Raw genomic sequence first — 19,367 nt, forward strand, 5'->3', positions numbered from 1 at the left:
GGCATCAAAACATGAAGAACGGCTGTTTCTCCGGTAGGCCTGCACGTCCTCTAATTTACGCCTTGTTCATTAGTCACTGCTGGAAAGTACATTCACACACTGCCCCCCCCCCCCCCAATAAAAAAAACTATAATCCCTGAGCTTGAAATAGTTGGTGACCCCAAAACAGCTCTTGCAGGCATGGCCCCTGAGCCAGGAGGGCTTTGGTTAGGAGGCTCTCGGTCTCGGGCGAGCTGAGGTACTCGGAATCGTGGATGGTTCTGAAAATGTAGGGCAACATGGCTCAGTCCCGTCGGGCGGGCGGCCCGTGCTCCCGCTCAGCGCTTCTTAATTTAGGTGAAACTGATTGCTTTCACCTTATATAATTACGGCAATACTTGGCAGCCCCATCGCCGCTTCCGTCTGACGCTGCGAAGTGCTGTTCAGATGCCGAGTGTAAAATGTAGGAGCTGAGGGCAAACGCTGTCACTCGTGCCGGGCAGTGCCTGTCTGGGGCTGAAGGCTGCAGCAGCGCTGCCGGAGCCCCGGACGCGGGGGCACCGGGATGCGGGGGCACCGGGATGTGGGAGCCCGGGGACGTGGGGGCACCGGGATGTGGGAGCACTGGGATGCAGGGGCACCGGGATGTGGGGGCACTGGGACGTGGAGGCACTGGGACGTGGGAGCCCTGGGATGCTGGGACACGGGGGAACTGGGCACCAGCCGCTCTCTTTGAGCAGCCCCAGTCCGGCTGTAGGTTAAACCCAGGGTGTCTGCAGGATCCGGGCTGTGCGCGGTGCCCACGCGAAGGGCAGAGCGGGTGCCGATGCCTAGGCTGGGTGACGGGATAAACGACACCTCCCGGCAATGCCCGAATTTTTCACCAGTCCCTAAAAGTGAGTTTGGTTTCCTCTGCCGGACACCCACCTTCCCCTGCCCACGGACTCTTCCCAGACCCTGGAATTACTTATTTGACACCAGCCTGGCTGTGCCGAGGGGGAAGCAGGGCAGGGGGGGGACGGCGCATTTCGCGCCACTTTCCCCGCGAGAGACACCCCCCTCCACCACCACCGCCACCACCACCTCGGGGGTCCGCTCCGCCGTTGCGGACGGGCCCACGGACACGCGTGGACGCCCGAGGCAGGCCTGCGGGGACGGACTGTCGGAGCCGTTATCGGAGCGGTGTGTTATCAGCCGGAGGCTCCCGCCGATACCGGCTGCCGGGTGTGTGCGCGTTGCGCGTTGCGCGTTGCGTGCGTGTGCGCGCCGGGCGCTGCTCGCCCGTGGGTGCTCGCTACCGTGGGGCGCGCGCGCCCGCCCGCCCGCGGCGGTGACGTCACGGCAGGGCCACGCGACGGCGGCGGGCCCCGCCCCGTGGCGCGGGGGCGGGCGGGAGGGAGGGGAGAGGGGAGGGGAAGGGGAGGCGGAGTGGAGTGGGGTTGGGGGGGTGTGGGGGGGGGAAGAGAAGAGAGGCGGCGCGGGATGGAGGGAGGAGAGGATGGTGGCGGGGGGAGGGAGGGACGGCGCGGCGCGGCGCTGAGCTAAGCCGATCCCACGTGTGACGGATCTGGCTGCTTCCCCAGCGCCTCTCCAGTGAGATCCTCCGGTAGCGGAGGGAGGAGGAGGAGGAGGAGGAGGAGGAGGGGGGAAGGGAAGGGGAAAAGCAACCGGAGCGAACCGAACCGGAGCCGGAGCCGGAGCCCGGGGGGGGGGGGGGCGGGTTGGGCGGGCGGGGGGGGGTGTCCTCTCAGGGGCTCTCGCTCGGCGCGGCGCGGATCGCTGCGGGCTCCGCGCGGCCATGGAGGCGGACGGGAGCCAGGCTACCTCGGGGAGCCCCGGCGAGGCGCAGCACGACCCCGGGTAAGTCGGCGGGCGGCGGAGCGGCGAGGAGCGGGGCGGGGAGGGGGGGGGGGGGGCCGGCCGACCGGCCGGCCCCCCCCCCCCCCCTCCCGCCCCGCTCCTCGCCGCTCCGCTCCGCGCCCCTCCGCGCCGCCGTGAGGTGCCCCGTCAAAATGGCCGATCCCGCACCGGCGTTCAACTCCGCTCTCTTCTCTCCCTCCAGCAAGATGTTCATCGGCGGCCTCAGCTGGCAAACCTCACCAGGTAAGGACCGCCGCCCCCCCCCGCCCCCCGTCGCGGCTTCCACCCCCCCCCACCCCACCTCCCCACGCGTCCCGCCCCGCGTGGGCCGCGTCCCGCCGCGCCGGGGCCTGCCCGCGCCCCCCCCCTCCTCACCCCCCCCTTCCCCTCCTCTGCCTCTCTGCTTCTCTCTCTCTCCGCAGACAGCCTTAGAGACTATTTTAGCAAATTCGGAGAAATTAGAGAGTGTATGGTCATGCGGGACCCCACCACCAAGCGCTCCAGGTAAACCCGCCGCCCACCCGAGTCGGGTTGACAAACTTCGCGAGTTGCCGCCGGGGCGGGTGGACCCCCGCACACACCCCCCCCCCCCCCCCCCCGTCCTCAAATCCCCATCTCACGCGTGTCCGGTGGGTCTCTTCGGGAGGTTTCTCCGCATCCCTCCAAGCCGGGAGGAGGAAACAAAGCGGCCGGTGGAGGCGGAGAGGTGCAGGGACGGCCGGGTCGGGGCTGCCCGCCCTCGGAACCGGAGGCTTTGGGGAAGGGGATGGGGGGGGGGAAGGAAACAGCGGTTTATTTTTATGACTTTTCTCTCCTTATCTCTAGTTCTCACCATCCGTATCCCACCCCCCCCACCCCCCCCCATCCCCTCGCTCTTTGTCTCTCGCAGAGGCTTCGGGTTCGTTACGTTCGCGGATCCGGCGAGTGTAGACAAAGTCCTGGCTCAGCCCCACCACGAGCTGGACTCCAAGACGGTAGGTCGTGCGTGGGGGGGGTGTGGGGGGGCTGCCCGGCTGCCCTTCCTCTCGGTGACAGGCGACGTTACAGGGACCGTGCCCTCGCCCCGCGCTCGGCCGCAGCTGCCACTTCGGCTGGTTTTTTTTTTTTTTTTTTTTTTTTTTGCGGGGCGGTGTCAAGCTGTCATTGAACCGGGACTTTGCGTGGTTGGGTTTTTTCCTTTTTTCTATGCTGCTTTTTTTGGTTTTTTTTTTTTTTTTTTTCTCCTAGAGTCTGCCTCTTAACTTACAAAAAGCGGTAACTTTTTTTTTTTTTTTAAACCCGATTTTACCCATACCGACCGATGGCTCCTCCCCCCCAGCCTTACATTTTATCGAGCGGTGACATTGAAGAAATTGTAGAGTAAAATGCAACTTTTTTTGGTGTTCTGCTGCAGAATGCTTTCGGCAGGGAACTTTCTACTTCTTTTGATTGATTGTTTATTTATTGGTGCGCGCGTTTCAAGGTGGGAGTGACTTACTGTCAAATCATAAAAGCTGCTTCTAGTGTCATTTCCCAAAGTCATTTTTTGGAGAGATCCCCCTCACCTGTGATGGCAGGGCCCTTACAAAACGTACGCATTAATTTATGGAAAGCTATGCGAGAGCTTGAGAGTAGATGTGGTAGAGAAGCACAAATCCTAATTATTTGTTGTTTCTCCAGAGCTTTTTGCTACACTCAGTCTCCAGTGGATAACATAAGGAAAATGCTCTTGAGATTCAGCCAATCTTTTTTTTTTTTTTAATAAACATTACATTTGGTTTTTTGTTTTTAATAAAAAAATCCACATGTAAGTTTGCCCCTTGACCTGATACAGCATTTTCAGTATTGGGTCAAACAAAAGGTATCAAGCGTGGGTATCTTTAGGCCCTGTTTTTTCTCCCTGCGATCAAGGCCATACAAAAGGATGAAGTTTTGTGCCTCTTACTTAGTTGCAATTTTAAGCCTCAGCAAACCTGGAAGGGGAGCGGGGAAGGACACTGGTAGAGGTCATTATTGCTTTGGTACTGATCGGTCTGAAGGGGGTTGCGTTTTGGGAAGGGAAGGATCGTGTTGGTTTAACTGTCTGGCAGAGAGCTTCTGCTGGACGTACTGAATGTGTTCGTTGCTGTAACTGTCTTTTATAGTATGTATTCTGGATCTTAAAGGTTTTATTGTAACGTGAGCATGGTGTTAGGAGGAATCCTGTCTCGGTGCTGGAACATCTTGTGTGTGCCTGTGTGTATGAGATTATAGTTAAATGAAGAATAGAAGAAGCAGTGAGCAAACATGAGTGTGGTTTTCTTTTTTTTCTTTTTTTTAAAATGTAATTTGTATGAAAACAAAAAGCCCAAAGCTCTCGTGGAAGCAGGTGGAATCTAGTGTTTTAATTCGACCTACAAATTCTGCTGGGCTTGTCTGAACACGTAGTCCATGCTTTCACATGCCTTAATAATTTGATTTTAGGTTTAATCAGATATGGTAAGATAACTGATTCAACTGTGCTCCTGAGATTAAACTCGCCAGACTTTTCATGTACAGCTATATTCTCTATATGTTTTTCAAGATAAATTTAGATAAGAAGAACAAAGGCAAACAGTATCTTGAACGACGGTTTAAAAAAAAAATAAATCATGGGAGGACACCCTGTCATATTTCTGACTATAATTAGGTCCTCCCCCAGCTTTTTTCCTGTATCACAGTCTAGTCCCTGCAATGTATTAATTTGCTCTTCTCTGGGGGAGGGGTGCAAAGCTTGACCAGGACAAATTTGCCTCAGTTTTGGTTGTGTGATAATGATTGAATCAATCTAAATAAGAAATCGACCTTAGAACCAGTAACACAGCTTAAAAGTAAAACATAAGACTGGCCAGGTTCCCTTTCAGCCGTTTATTTGTAGACGTATTGTAGTAACTGTTCTTTAGTATAACATAGCATTTGACTCTGTTTCAACGTTCAGCACAGGAGGCAGATCGGTTGGGTATTGGCATGGAAACGTCGCTCTTGTTTACAGTTACGTTAAAAGCTTTGTTTAGGTAATGGCCATTCATATCAGAAATAGTATTATAGTCATTTCCTAGAGGACTTGTAGATACAGTAAGTAGAATTGTACCTAACTAACTAATTTTTTTTTTGGTAGAAGTTTGGTTTTTGGTTTTTTTTTTTTTTTTGGTTGTTGTTTAAATAGTTGACAGGGATATGCAAAAGGTATGGATTTGCCATGTTGATTGCTAGTGTTCATCTTCAAATGCTGATGGTGTTTATCCAAAAGGTTTTGTGAAGGAAAACTCAGTTATTTAAGAAGGGCTGTCGCTGTGGTGCAAAGAACTCCATGCTCTTTGAACTGACCTTCAAAAATGAATGTGTTGCTTTAGAGTTTAATGGCTCTTCCAACTTTTTACCAGTGGGACTCTGCAGTGATGTCCTTCTGGTGGGACTGGTGTTCTTTGTTGAGAAAACTTTCACTTTTGAAGCAAATGTAGAAAAGGGCATATTTGCCTCCACCTTTGGGTATCGCAGTGGAAAATCCGTACCTGTTGTATTTCCCCGGTAGACAAATGCCTAGTCAGTGCTGAATATATTTGTAGATAATGTTAATCTCTATGAAAAGGTTAGCTTTCTAGATAAATAATTTTACTTTTTATGCTTTTTGAACAATAAAGTGGCATGTAATCGCTCATTTCTCAGGTATGTCCTAAAAAAGATACTACATTTGTATCTGCTGTAGACAAATCAGTTTATCAGTTGCACATCAAATGTTTGTGAGATTTCCAATTTTGACAAATTAATTGAGTAAAACTGCTTTTTAGGAGAGGCCCGTGGTTATTTATCAGTGACAGGAATATCTATCACCACAGGAATAACAACACTAAATGGAAACATCTCCTTTCCCTAATCAGGGTTAGCTTGAGGGGGAAAAAAAACAACAAAAACCAAACCCAAACTATTAAAGAAGGCCTCTACTTCTAAATATGACTTAACACAATCAGGATTATTTTCATCAGTTTGTTACATAGTCAAAGACGACACTGAAAGCAGTCGCAAGTTGCACAGTTAAGGTAGGATTTAGTCCTTTCAAACATCCTTTTCCAGACTCTTCATTTAGAACGTGTCTGCGTGCAGATGCCGCTAAAAAACAGAGGTGAAATCAGCAGCACGTAGACATTTTATTGCAATCATTTTTAAAGACGATGATTTAATCTGGGTAGTTGTTTAAAAGGTATGATTTTTATTTACATCCAGCCATGCATCTGTGGTTGTATCTTTTTTTTGTTTTTAAGTGATTTCTGAATGGTAGAGAAGAGTCACTTTTTAAATACGACCCATGTGGAAGTTGTTTTTAAAATTGCAGAATTAGCATTTTGGAATTGCAGAGTGGACGCGCTTTCTAATTTATGCAGCGCAATGGGAGTCAATGCTGCATCTTAAAACAAGGGAGCATGGGGTAAAACAAAGATTTTTTTTTTTTTTTTTTTTTTTTTTTCCTTTTTGCCTCTGTGGTGGCATGCTTCATTCAAGAATGCTTTAGGTAACTCCTTCATGGAAAATCTTTTTTAAGAAGTTGGTTTCTTCTGGTTTAAAATGCTTGTATGTTTCGTTTGTGTCTTACTCTCCTCTCTTCCCACCCCTTCCCATAAATGCTCCTTCATAATCTTTCATTGCTCACATATATTCTTTGAGGGTGAGCAGACCAGATCAATTTGACATGTTGTCATGAAGGATAATCTTGTAGTCCTTCTAATGTTTTAGTTTTAATAATTGAAACATGAATAATTTGGCTTTGTTTTGCATTTCTTTTTTGTGTGGTGTTGCTAGTCAGTTGACAAAACAAAGCAGAAAAATAAAAGCAAAAGTAACCCCAAACCCAGATGAAGGAATGTGCAGGTGTCAAAAACAACAGGTTAAGATCTTGATCAGGAATGCTGGCCGTCTTTCTGTGCAACCTTCCGAGTATGCAGATAACGTTTAACACGCCGTTTTGGTTGTAGAGGCAGCAGCCAGAGACTAATACGGAGCTCCCTGAGTACCAGTGGAGATTGTTGCCCAGAAGATGATGTAGGAGGTGTACAGAAGAGATGTTTTCTTCCTCTCTTCCCGTCTCCCTCCCCCTGCCAACCCCCCCCCCCGCCTCGACGAACCCAGACTGTGATCCATCAGTTCCAGAGTAGTTCTAGATGACCCGGTGTGCTGAATTATAAGCCTGAGAAATGAGGGATTAATAATTCAGTGATTTAAGAACAAAATAATATAAATTGACAACAAAAGCTATCTTGTTGATTTCCCCTTTCTTTTTCCTCAGATTGACCCTAAAGTTGCATTTCCCCGACGAGCACAGCCTAAGGTAAGTAGGAGGATCGATAATAGGATTTTAGGCACACAGAGAATCATTGTTGCCAGGCAGTTCAGGTTTCAAACAGGGAATTGGCAATGAAAGCTTTTAAAGCCGGAGTGCATGGCGTCTTAAGGGTATCAGCGTATGGCTGTGAAACTACAGGAGAGCTGCTTTGTGCGATATTACGTGTCTCCAGTTTAACCGTCTCCTTGCAGACTCCCGGTCAGTTGTGGCTGGCTGAAAAGCAGAGACTTCTCTAGTTCTAGCGAGAGATTGTTGCTGCATTACTTGCGTTTGTTATGCTATTTAACGCAATATGTTTTGCATGGTGTTTATGAAGAGCATTTGGATTAAGAGCAGACTTCAGGCTTGTTTTGAGCTGAGCTTTCAGTTCTGTGGTTGTGATGGATGGGAATATATCTCTGCCTTCATTGTTTGCAAATTTTCTTTTGTATAACTTCAGAGATGTGTTTGGAGACTAATAAGCATTGGATAGCAAGTTTCTGATGAAGCTCTGAACTCTTCAGGCCACGGGGTATTCTTTTGCAAGAACAGTGGAACAATGAGCTTTAAGTCTCTTAGCTGATCAGGCTGGCTGGAGAAGTGGCCTTCTTCCAGGGCGCACTTGCTATCGTGCAGCCAGTTTCCACGTTGGGACAAAGACGGTGTAGTGACGTGCAGAGAAGCTTCTGTCTGCACGCTTACTCTGAAATATCGCTGGGTGCCATTTCTTCTGGAGGAGTTGCTTATGGAATAGTTGTTGCTCTTTAGGCTGTGCCTAATGGAAACAACAGAACAGTTTCAAATCCAAATGTGCAGTCAGTTGTATTTGAATTTTGAAAGCCAGAGGCTGAAAGGAAACTTCTGTAATTGACTTTTTCTTTTTTTTAATTTGTTTTTGAGAGCCTGTTGGAAGAACTTAATTTAGCTGGTGTATACCACTTGTATACACTCTAATCATCTTGGGTTACTTCAGTATTCTGTTAAAAAATGGAAAGACAAGGCTGCAAAGTTGTGGATGCAAGTCAATACAGAGAAGTGGATTAAAGTTGGTGGCAGGAGACTACCTGAACAAGTTCAACCTAACAATCTTATTGCATATAGCTCCTCATGAAAGCAAGCAGTTTAATAGCATGTGGAACCATAAAGTTAAATATTGTACAAAACATGCATCTTGGAAAAACGATGTGTAATTTAAAAACCCGAGGCATATAACAGGAGACCTGCTAGTGATTTTTTTAAAGAGAGAACAAAACCCAACAGCGTATTTGTGGAATTTTAAACCAAACTAATGTAGTCAAATGTTTAGAGGTTCTTCACTTCATATGGCATATCTAATAACTAATTAGTAAATAAAGGTGTGCCTGGCTTGCTTCTGTGCTAAGCAAAGAGTTTATAGTTTGTAGGGTTTGTGGCTTCTGGATTATGTTGTTGGACTAATGCTGTCTCGAAGATAAAATTTAAAGTTATCAGAATTTTGAAGGGTTTCATAATTTTATACTTCATCTAGTCTGAAGATGATCTTGTGCTGTGACTGATGTTCCTTTCCCCCTTCCCAATACCTTTTAAAGGCTAATTTAAATTTTAAACTGTCTTCAGTTACCAGTTATCTGTTTCTACAGTGTTATTTGTAAAAGTTTATAACGCTTACAATGGAGCTGTTAAGCTGTCTCATGTGATTTCTTCTATAACAATTAAAAAAAACAGGGCATGTCTTATGCCGAGGATATTAGTGAGTTAAATTTTCGTGTTAAAGAATGCAAAATCAGGTCATTTTTACAAAGGGGATTTTGTTTTTCTCCATGTAGGTTTTGGGTTGGTTTTTTTGTTTGTGGGTTTGTTTGGTGTTGGTTTTTTTTTTTTTTTTCTTTTTTGGTAACAGACATCTTTCAAGTGTGGGGCAAATCCTGGAGCGTACGCTGGATTCCACTCTTAGCAGGAACTCGCTCTCTCTGGAGAGGTCAGCAGTGTCTGTTTCTGCTTTTTACACACTTGTCCTTCCTAAAGTGTTGGGATTTCTACAGGGTACTTGAAAAAAAATCTTAAGATTGAAAGGAGCCTCATTAGGAAATTGGAGAAAATCAGATGCAATAAAGAACAGATTTTTACATCAATTATGATGTAGTATTCTGGACAGCATTTCATAATCTGGACTTTTTGTTTTCTGTTTTTTAATGAGATACTGAATGAAGGTTTTGGACTTTAGTTGTTCGTTTATCCCAGTTGAATAGCGAATGCTCAGCATTAAAATGTGACTGTACTTTAGTCTAATTAACTAGCTAATACTTGGGTCTGTGGAGATTAATGGCATTTAATGAAATGTCTCTGTCTCTCTCTAGGTGCAAGGGGAGATTTTTTCTTCTTTTTTTTTTTTTTTTTTTTTTTTCTTCTCCCTGAGTAGTCTTCCTTCCTGGTATGTTTAGCAAAACGGGGCTTGGGCTTTTTTCTGTGATCTTCCTGGCAGTGACTGGGTGCTGAGGTGGAAGCTGAGGTGGAAGCAAGGCTGCTGGTTCATTCCCCCTTCTTGTTCAGGCAGACCTTGTGGCAGCACTTTCCTCCATCCATCCCCTTCCTTCGGGAGCCCTTTTGACCTGCCTCAGCACGATTAACTCTTCAGTGGGCAGTGGCTGTGCTGATTCTTGGGCTGCGTTCGCCTCCTTTGCCAGATCACATGCTCGCTGTGGTCTGCAGGGTCATGCTCACTTATTTGTGCATGCACAATAATTTGTGCTTGTTCCTTCCCCCATTCTGATTCGCTTTAATTGGCTAGTCTTCCCCTTTCAAACCATAGCCCAGTAAAATGCTTTCTTTCGAGCTTTTTAAACTGCATCTCCATGATTTGACACCTCTCTGGTGATGCAAATTGGTTACTGAGCAAGAAGTGGCAGGTTGTAACAGCAGAGCATTCTTCCCTGATTTTCTTAGAATGACCCTCGAAGAAAATCCTCAGTGATTGCCTCCAGTGGATTACGCCATGATGTGTAATCCTGCTCTCCTGAAGTCCAGGATGACTTGAAGCCATTGTTTTAGGAAACTTGCTGCAGGGGTTTAACTTGTTGAGGTTCTAGTGTGTGGCTAACAGCGAGATGAAAAGAATATACGTATGCTTTCTCGTGGCTGCTATTCCTTGATAAAAATCTCTTTCTTCCAAGTGCTGCAAGGCGTTCTGTAACAGGTGATCGTTTATAACTCTGCTGACTTAAAAATGCTTAAAAAGCAGCAGTGATGGGGGGGGGTAGTAGTTTTATACCCCCTTTTGAATACTGAAGACTACAATAATATAACTTTTTAATATACATAGCCTGTCAGTTCTGACATTACCTGCTATATTAGGTTGGAGAGACCTTATCAAATTTAGCATGTTCTTTACATGTTTTCAAATGTAAGCAATTTCCTCCCTCACCCCCCCCACCTTAGGGATTTGTTTAAAAAAAAAAACCAACAAACCAAAACCATAACAAATCTGAAGAGCAAAAGGACAGCAGCCTCAGTCCATGAAGAAGCTCCTTGGCCATGAACATATCTTCGTGTGACTTAGAGGTGTAGAAATTTGGATGCTTTCTCATGCAAAGCCGTGTATGAAACAGAGGCAGATAAAACTTCAGTCAAAGTTTATAGTTAGTGAGGCTACCCACTCAGTTGTATTTTGTGCTCAGGTTCCTCCAAGATGGGACCGAGGTGCCTGTTCTTCCTGGCACTTGGTACAGGGGCATAATGCGTATGGTTGGGAATTGCTCCAGCAAGTGAACAAGCTGGAGCTACTTGTAGTAGCATTCGGTGGCATTCATTAGCATTGTGTATGTGGCCTGCTGACTGTAGTCTGTATGCTTCCTCTTCAGTGGCTATTAAAAAGGGCAAGCCAACTACTGCTCCTAGCTACTGGAGATGCTCCTGTAGCTCGCTGGCAGGGGCTGTGCACTGGGTGCTGGATGTCCAGCACCCTGTCTACTGATGACCCAGAGCAGAGGTGGTGGTTGTCAAGATTGCATGTCTTAAATCTGGGATCTAGTCTGTGTGGGTTGGGTACAGTATTCTGGTGACCGTTTGGTCACAAAATAGCAAAAGGGCTTTATTTGGTGAGGGAATATATCTTTTATCTGATAATCAGATGGTGATGCTGAATACCAATGTTTTTATTAGATGTGTTTTATTCTGACCGAGGACAATGCAGAACTGGTAACTGGTTCTGGCATCTCTGTGCTCCAGTCAGTGTATCTGCAAACTGTGGATACCTTGTCTGTGGACTAGCTGGTTTCCTGTCTGGCCGGGTGCATGGACTGTAAGAGGTGCGGTTGTGCACATCTGTTCCTCCCTCTTGTGCAAAAAACAGAGTGTCAACAACTCTCCTTTCATTTGAGTCACTGCTGGTTAAACCCATGTGAAGCTGGCTATTCCATAACAGCAAATGAAGGGCATGCCCTTTTGGAATAACACCGAGGCTAACCTGGGATATTTTTTTTAAAGCTAACCAGTGGATTTGGATGTCTGATTCCAATTAAGCTAACTGTGGGTGGGGTGTCTGTGTCCCTTGGCTGCCTGATAAGCATGAGCCAGAGTAACAGGGAGAGATTTTATTCCAAAGCAAATGATGGACCTTGAAAATCAAGAGTTCTGTTGTTTGTTTCCTCCCTTGCTTCTGCCTGTAAACTCCTCCAGGTTAGTCCCACTGTTTCCCATCGTATTTTAAGTATTGGGTAGACTTTGAAGTCTTTTTCAAAAGAATGTGAACTGAACACACTAGCAGAACTCAGGATTCTTCCTTTCCTGCCACCCTTCCTTCCCCATGAGGCTGTGAAGAGAGCAGCAAGGTCAGACCTTTTCCCTATGACTTTTTTTCTTCTTTTTAAACTCCCCTTTATTTGCAGGTCTGGATGGAGTAAGAGAGGAAGTATTTCCTGTTCTTGGCATTGGGCATAGATGTGTACCTTAATAATATCACTGTATCTTCTGCATACAGAGTAATATGAAGTCCTTACCAGACGGTATGAGAGATTTCTCTTTATGGTCAATGGCCAGTGTTTGGGCATCTTATTCAACCAACCTTGATGTAGATCCCTTGTCCAGGGTAAGCTGCTCCTAGAATTTGTCTCCCTCTGGCATTGAATGGTCAAATGGAAAAGTTGATGAGCCCGACTCTTGGCCGATCAACCCAGGTCTTCTCAGGTAGTAGAGGATCAGGGTTTTGAAAGCCATTATTCTTGGGCTTGGATTCCTGCTCTCCGCGATCTGTTCGAGGCAGAGCATGATTTCTGTTCTTGGATGCTGGCAGCCAGAGGAAAAAGGGGCTGTGGAAGGTTTTCTGTGGAGTGCAGTGAGTTTTTTGTCAGAAGCAAGAGCTGAGCTGGATTTTTGTAATTTTGTTGGTTTTGGAGATGTAAACATTTATTTCTTCTCCCCAACCACTCAGGTAGCTTGCTCATGTTGTCCTTAATCCCTGAAGACTTTCTTGTACTTGTGTAAAATGTATGTATTTCCATTATCATTGCCTAAGGATGTCTTTCATGTTAAGAATAGTCCTAATGTACTTTCGTTCCCTCTGACTTACTGCTAACTAAAAATTAAAATTGAATATCATCTAACTTGGGATTTTTTTTGTTTTAGTTTTTTTAAAGGGGTTTCTACATTCCCTGTGCTTTTCTGTATTGTCGGATTATTTTTAATGGTGTCTAACAGATAACTTTTCTGCACCGAGACCTTGTTGCTTGGATATGCCAGAAAAGGGTCCGAAATGAGGGAGGTCAGGGAAGTGGAAGGAGAGCAGCATGCTAACACCCTTGTGTGTTCCTCTCTGCTTCCAGATTGAGTACATCTCGTCTGCAAAGTGCTGAGCCTTTATCAGCCTGGGGGTAGGTCTACTAATGACTGATCTAAAACCATCAAATTCATTTATTTGTCACTGCCAGTGACAGGCCAGTTATTGCTAATGGATTCTTTTTTTAGCCTGTTGACTCTGGTGATAGTCTCATAAATGTTGTGAAATGCAAAGCATTAAGGGAACTTGTAACTTATTTTTAGAGGAGAACTATTGAAACAGGGTAACGTGGTGTGTGTAGATCAAGGTATATGTTATGTTGAGAAGGAAAAAGAACAACTCCTGTATTTCATTAAGCCATACAGAGATGTCTTTGCTGTTCCTAATAGTTATTTGACTTTTCAATTGTATTTTAGCGTTCTATTTAAACACATTTTGGGTCATGCTATAAAGGGAGGAGAAGCTGTAAATAGAGCCAGTCATCTTAGGAAAAAATGGCTTGTTGCAGAAAATGGTTCATCTGCAGGGCCTGAATCTTCTCTGCCCCTATTGTGCGAGAGCACTTAAGCATATACTTAAGTTGGCGTAAGCATGTGGGTAAGTGCTTTGCTGAATCAGGATGGACTAAAAGCACATTATTAAATGCTTTGTTGAACTGTGAAGCCTGTAGCAGAAAAAGATTAAAAGATTACTTTGTGTATTTGACAGTACTTTGTATATGGTCAGTCCCATCACTTCTCTTTCAGAGATAGCCAGTTTCATCTCTCTCTCATTTCCCCCCCTCCACCAGAGGATCTCACTCACAAGAAAATATTAATCTGCTGTTTCCTCAAAAAAGTGATTGCAAGGTCAGTGTAGCATCTGACTTAAAAAAAAAAAAAATTAAAAAAAAAAAATCATTGTCTAAGCTTAATTTAGTCTCTAGCCCTGCAATCACACGTTCTATTTGCCTTAGTCACTGGAATAATTCTGTAAACTATGTGAGTAGTGTTCAACATGGCTTAGGTTTCTAAGGTATTATTGCTGTAGAAATTGTGGTTTGCTGAGTAATTTGAAAGTTAATGTGAATCTCTGTAGTCAGATCAGCATGCGGTATTAATAAGTTACTTCTAAACTTTGGCATTTTGCTGCTCTCCTGTTGAAAATATTTCCTTTATTTTTTGAGTACAGAGAAAATCTGAAGAATGTTAGGAAGTTTTTCTCCCCTGCTCAGTCATTCCTCATGCTGGGACATCTGCAGCTGGGTATATTGTTGTGACCGAGTAGGCTTAAATTAAGTATTGAGATTGTACTTTGGGAACTTGGTATTATAAAGAAGGACCCTACCCTGCTAAGACTTAACGCAGTTCTACACGAGGAATAGTTTGAGAGACCTCAGCAAGCACAGTTAAATGCGGACAAGGCTTCTTAATATGTTGGTGAAGTGTAGGTGGCAAGAAGGGTGAAGGAAAAGAAGTATTGACAGCAGTAGAAAGCGTCGTTCTCTCTGCCCTTCCCTCCCCCCAGCAAAGACTTGCATTAATTTCCCATTGACTCTGATGTACAATAGGGAAGAGGTTTCAAGCTGACTGAAGGGGCAAAGGTCCAAGAAAACTACCGTAGCAAGAACTGATGCAGAGTGACAGTAATGAGGTGGCCTGGCAGGTGGGAGGGAAAATGGTGGGGTGGGGGAAAGAAACTAATATCTAGTGAATTAAGTAGTTCCCAGGGTTTGAAGTTAAGTCCTCTTGGTTTTATTTTCCTCTGTATGTGCCACACAACTGTGAGATATGGCTGGAGCAAGGCCTTCTTGGCTGAGAATGCAGGCAGGGTCCTGGTGCAGCTCCAGTCCTTGTGGCTCGGGGCTGGGTCGCTGGGAGTGCTGTTGTTGCCCAGAGGATACGAAATTCTTCTGTAGTGTCCCCAAACCTGCGCTGTGCTGTTTTAATTTGTGTTTTAGTATTCCTGACTCTGAGCTCATCTTTATGTTGTTCTCTGGGTCAGTTTTGCATCAAAGAGAAGGTGAGGAGCACAAGGTGAAGAAGTGTTTTGAAAATATGATTTATTTAAAATAGGGACTGTGAAGTGCTGGCAAGACTTTCAGCTTCTTGAATGCTGGTGGAGACAGAATGCCTGCTAGATAGAGTCAGTTGAGGTTTTTATAACAATTGCTGAATAAACATTGTTCAGGAATCTTCCTGAAGGGTAATTTGGTGTGCTGCGTAAAGAGGTTGCAAGGTGAGCATTTGTCCCAAGTATCTGTAAATCCCACTGGACTGAGAGGTATCGCTCAGGTCGGAGGCTTGGTTTGTGGCAAAAGCTGGTCAGCTGGAAACCCTCAGCACTGGCCGAAGGTTTGCTGTGGGTTGCACTGCTGGAAAAAGGTGTTGCTGAAGGGGACGCTGCTAGTGATTTTTCTGCAGTGCTTGCTGAAAGAGTGAAACTTCTGTATAGTTTTCCATTTGGCCACGTTATAAATCATTTATGTTCAGAGATGCCTCGGTGCTATTCCTTGCTCTGAGCCCGAGCTGTGCACAGAGCCTGATACATACACTGAGCATTTATCCTTTTGCCGAAGGTTTGCAAAGTGTTGTAAATGAGTATAAAGATGTTAATTTGCTGGTGAAATTCGTGTACTTCTGGTGGTGTATTTGGCAGACCTACAAAGCCTATAGCAGCGCTGCGTGCTCAGTGAATTGTGGAAGGGAACAGAAAACACTGAAGAGAAATCTGAAGTTAATGCTGAGATGTGAAATATGATAGGAATTTTCTGAGGACGCGGGGGTATCGCCCCACCTTTTGGTCCGGGGCTGCTACCGACCGTGGTGTGGGATGGTGTCAGGCCGTTGCTCTCCGCCATGTCCTGAGGATCCCTGGGAGATCTCTCATGCGAGTCCCGATCGAGCCCTGCTGAGCCAACGACGGCGAAAGATGTCGGCTTCTTGCGGCTGGGGCTCCTTCTCCTCAAAATTCTCTAGTATAACATGTTTGGGTTTTTTTTGATTGATGTATTTGTACTAGACAGCTCACCTACCTCCCCAGTTGCTTTCTGTAAGTCAATTCTGTAACTCCAGGCCTGAATGGGTGGCCTGCTGAATACGCAGCATACCTAACATTTGTACTCTACCCTGTTCAAATATTACTCGGTGAAAAAGCCCCTTGTAAAACCTGCTGTGATAGTGTCCCAGGACCACTGTTAGCCGGGTTTGGCCGCTGAGGAAGCGCAGAGCTGCTGTCGGTAAGAGTTTGGTCTTTCTCGGCGTAGCGTGTGGGAACCCAAGTAAGGCCCTGATGGGTCTGGTACTGACGCTGCCATTGAGCCTGGAGAGGCAAGAGTCAGCAGAAAAAAGGACAACAGGGGATTATCCAAAGCACCTCCGCGTGGCAGAGAACACGGCTCTTTCCTGACGCCCAGGTTCGGTACCACACGGTAAACGGCCGCCTCTGTCTGAAAGAGACGTTGGCAGCGTCCCTGGACGTTGGGAAGGAAGTGTGTGAAGCAAATCAGTATTGCACACTGCCGGCTCTTTGTGCGACTTGTCTTTGAGGGGTTAAACCGAGGGGGTTTTTGTTTTTAACGACTTTTGATTGGAAAATTTATAGGGGAGGCCCTGACTGGAGCGCCGGCGCTTCAGTGCGTGGCGGAGGTTGTAACTGCTGAGTCCTGAGGTTCCCGCCGTACGCTGGCGTTTCCGAACAGCAGCGGTGAGGCGAGGCGAGGCTTCGGGGAGGGGGAAGTGAGATAAGGACACTAGGCCACAGCATGTGAAAGGTAGTTTGTGGTATGAATTATGGCTAATGCCGGTCACATGGTGGTTACAAACTAGCGTGGGGCCTGGGGCACAGCATTTCTGTGCTGGGAGGCAAGGGGGAGACTGGCTGTGGATTTAAACAGGCTCAGCGGCGCGTTGCGTTGCAGGGTCGGTCCTGGTGCCCTCAGTAACGAGAGGAGAGGAGGAAGCATGCTAAGCTGCAGGTGTCCTGGAGTCCCTTTGCCTCCAGATAAGCGTTGGCTCCTCTCTTCCCCGCAGAGCTGGGCGCTCAGCCATGCCGGACGCTCCTCCGCCCCCGTGGTCCAGCTCCTGGAAGCTGGCTTTCTCCTTTGTGCTGCAGGACCATACCCGTTTCTCTCTGTGTGGCCCGTCGTTCCTCCCTGTTGGAGCTTATAGGGATGGCTGCGGCGGTTCCTCCGTCTTATGCAGATGAGGAGTGTGTCCTGACGTGCTTCCATTGCGAAGCGAAGCGCTGGAGACGGGCTGCACTGTAATTGTGTGCCTCTGTTCCCCCTCTGCCTGCTGAGCGGGGATTTCCTGCCCTAGCTGGCCTGGGATCCTGGGGGTGGGTGGATGGTGCTGAAAAGCACCTGGAGAGAGTCTCCTGCCACAGTACCTTTGTGCTTTAAATTCCTGACTTACCTAATCCCGGGGACTGTGATCAAAGCAGCAGGTTATGCATGCGATGTGCCTGGCAATTTATGTATGAGGAGGGACTTGTGATCATCTTGTGTGATTTTTATTTTTTTTTTTTTTCCCCTGTCTTTTTCATCTGGTCACATCCTCTGTGTCATTAATCTTCCAGATCAAATAAAATGATAGTTGAAAGTCCTCCATAGTTACGATTCCCCCAAAGTTTTGTGAGCATGGCTTTGATTTTGTTGCAGTTATTAGAAGTCAGTTTAGATTTCTGGACCTCTATTTTATAGGTATCTCCAGTGGATATTTTAGTAGGGGCATTTCTCTCTCAATCAAGTAGGTGTATGCAATAGGAAAAGAACAAAATATAGACTAGAAAAAAATTAAAGCAATTTAGTTACCAGTCCGAAGGCTTTAATGCTAAAGAGCCATGAAGAAACTTTATTGGAACTATAATTGCAGACATAAGCAGTGATTATCTGTCTTCATGCTTTTATAGTCCCCATCACTGTCATCTGAACACATGAAGCTGATGAGAGTGTGTGCCGAATGTTATTCAGCTGATGCTGTGTAATCCTGATCTCTTGTAATATGTGGAAAATAAAGTGTCAATTCATTTGAAAATGATGGGGAAAGAAAAAAAGGTGGGAGAGAACAAGTCTCCTTGCAGAAAACATAACCTTATTTCATCCAGCTTGCAGCTGAAGGAATGCGGTTGACAGGGTAAGCATCTCACATGGATGTGGTCAAAGGAAATTTTGCTGTTTCTTAATGTTCTTAGAGGTCTTCAGCAGGTGCAGTCCCTCATCTTTGGAGGGTGCCTCCCTTTGTTTCCTTGAAATGTTCTGAATTTCCTCCAGCTGAGGGAAGGACAACAGCACCTGTTTGTCTTGCATTCCTGAGAACTGGAGAGCGTTGGATCAAGGTAGACAAATGGATGCTGCCAAGTGCTTCTTGAGGTGGAACAGAGATCAGAGAGCAAGTCCTGAATTGCTTGGCCTGATTATTGGTGCTGGTTATGCAGGTGAAAATGTGCTCTAGGCTGTAGAGAGGAAGAGGCAATTTGGTGGTTGTATGCAAGATTGTTTTCCTGCTGCTTGGCAGGCCTAAAGATCTGAAATTCTTAGATTAACTGCCTGGTGGTTTTTGGTGAACTCGCTGGGTGCTTCAGAGGACTGCTTACATGACATGGTGCTGCTCTGCAGATGGGGAGCTTGCACTGCTGGTACAAGCAAGTGACTAAATCTAATGTGGCATTCCTGAACTGTAATCTGGTGCCCATTTTGTAAACAGGCTTTTATGTCTCCACTGCTCTAGGAAGTGTTGAGTGAGAGACTTTCTGCTGCTTGGCAGCCAGAGTGGTAGAAGGAGCAGTATATGCAGAGGTCTAGCACTTTGCATTGAGGTTAGTAATCCCAAGACAGGCACAGGCTTAGATGGTTTGAGTTTACTTGATCCCAGCCAGTGTTGCTAGGGTCTGGTTGCTGTCTTTTCTGCCCCTTGCTGTTCGTGTTTTTCAGGCAGGTGTGTTCATTGCCTGAAGTCAATTTCTCAGTCTCCTAATTTTCATTGCAGTCACCTGCTCAGGGTGACGTGGGGAGTCAGTGGAAGAAATGAGACAGGAGCCAGAAGTCCTGTGATCTCCTAATGAGCAATACATGAATGGTCCAGGGCTAAGGTTGGGCATTAAGAAGGTAACTGTTTTGTTGATGATTTTTGGGTAGGGGAGGCACTTGTTGGGCAGAAAACTGGTTACATTTTTCTTTTTCCTTTTTTTTCTGAAATTTGGAGGCAAAACCCCAGCTATTTTGAAGGAGGAAAATAGCTGCAGAGGAATCCAAAACTCCTGAGTCTGTTTTTATTTACTGTAGCACTGATTTAGAACCAGGTAGAAACCGCAACTGACCATGTATGCTTTTAGTGGACTTTTCTGAATTTCTCAGTGGCGATTGTCTTTGCTTTCACTGAAGTTAGCAGGCGTTAACCACTAACTTCTGTTAGAGCAGGTCAAAGCAAAGCTCCTAAATTGCCTAAATCACTCAAGGCTATTTTAAAAACCAAACCAGAAAACTACTAG

At 46.2% G+C, this 19,367-nt stretch overlaps 1 protein-coding gene across 27 annotated transcripts in view; it reads left to right on the forward strand.

Moving 5' to 3' along the window:
* The first annotated feature begins 1,716 nt into the window (after positions 1-1,716).
* MSI2 (musashi RNA binding protein 2) overlaps positions 1,717-19,367 on the forward strand; it is a 261,255-nt gene continuing 243,604 nt past the window's right edge. For 20 of the 27 annotated variants that reach the window (XR_008237698.1, XR_008237699.1, XR_008237701.1 and 17 more), the window contains exons 1-6: positions 1,717-1,839; positions 2,042-2,082; positions 2,262-2,343; positions 2,729-2,813; positions 4,780-4,827; positions 7,115-7,156. Coding sequence is in view for 24 of the 27 variants with exons in the window: in XM_052805013.1 (XP_052660973.1) it covers positions 1,778-1,839; positions 2,042-2,082; positions 2,262-2,343; positions 2,729-2,813; positions 4,780-4,827; positions 7,115-7,156 (360 nt within the window). In the remaining 3 variants the exon portion in view is untranslated. Of the gene's footprint in view, positions 1,840-2,041; positions 2,083-2,261; positions 2,344-2,728; positions 2,814-4,774; positions 4,828-7,114; positions 7,157-19,367 lie in introns of those variants that run through there. The other 7 variants (XM_052805012.1, XM_052805016.1, XM_052805021.1 and 4 more) reach the window with 3 other exon arrangements.

This window comes from Harpia harpyja, chromosome 12, assembly GCF_026419915.1.
Source record: "Harpia harpyja isolate bHarHar1 chromosome 12, bHarHar1 primary haplotype, whole genome shotgun sequence".
In the NCBI taxonomy this organism is placed as follows: Eukaryota; Metazoa; Chordata; class Aves; order Accipitriformes; family Accipitridae; genus Harpia; species Harpia harpyja.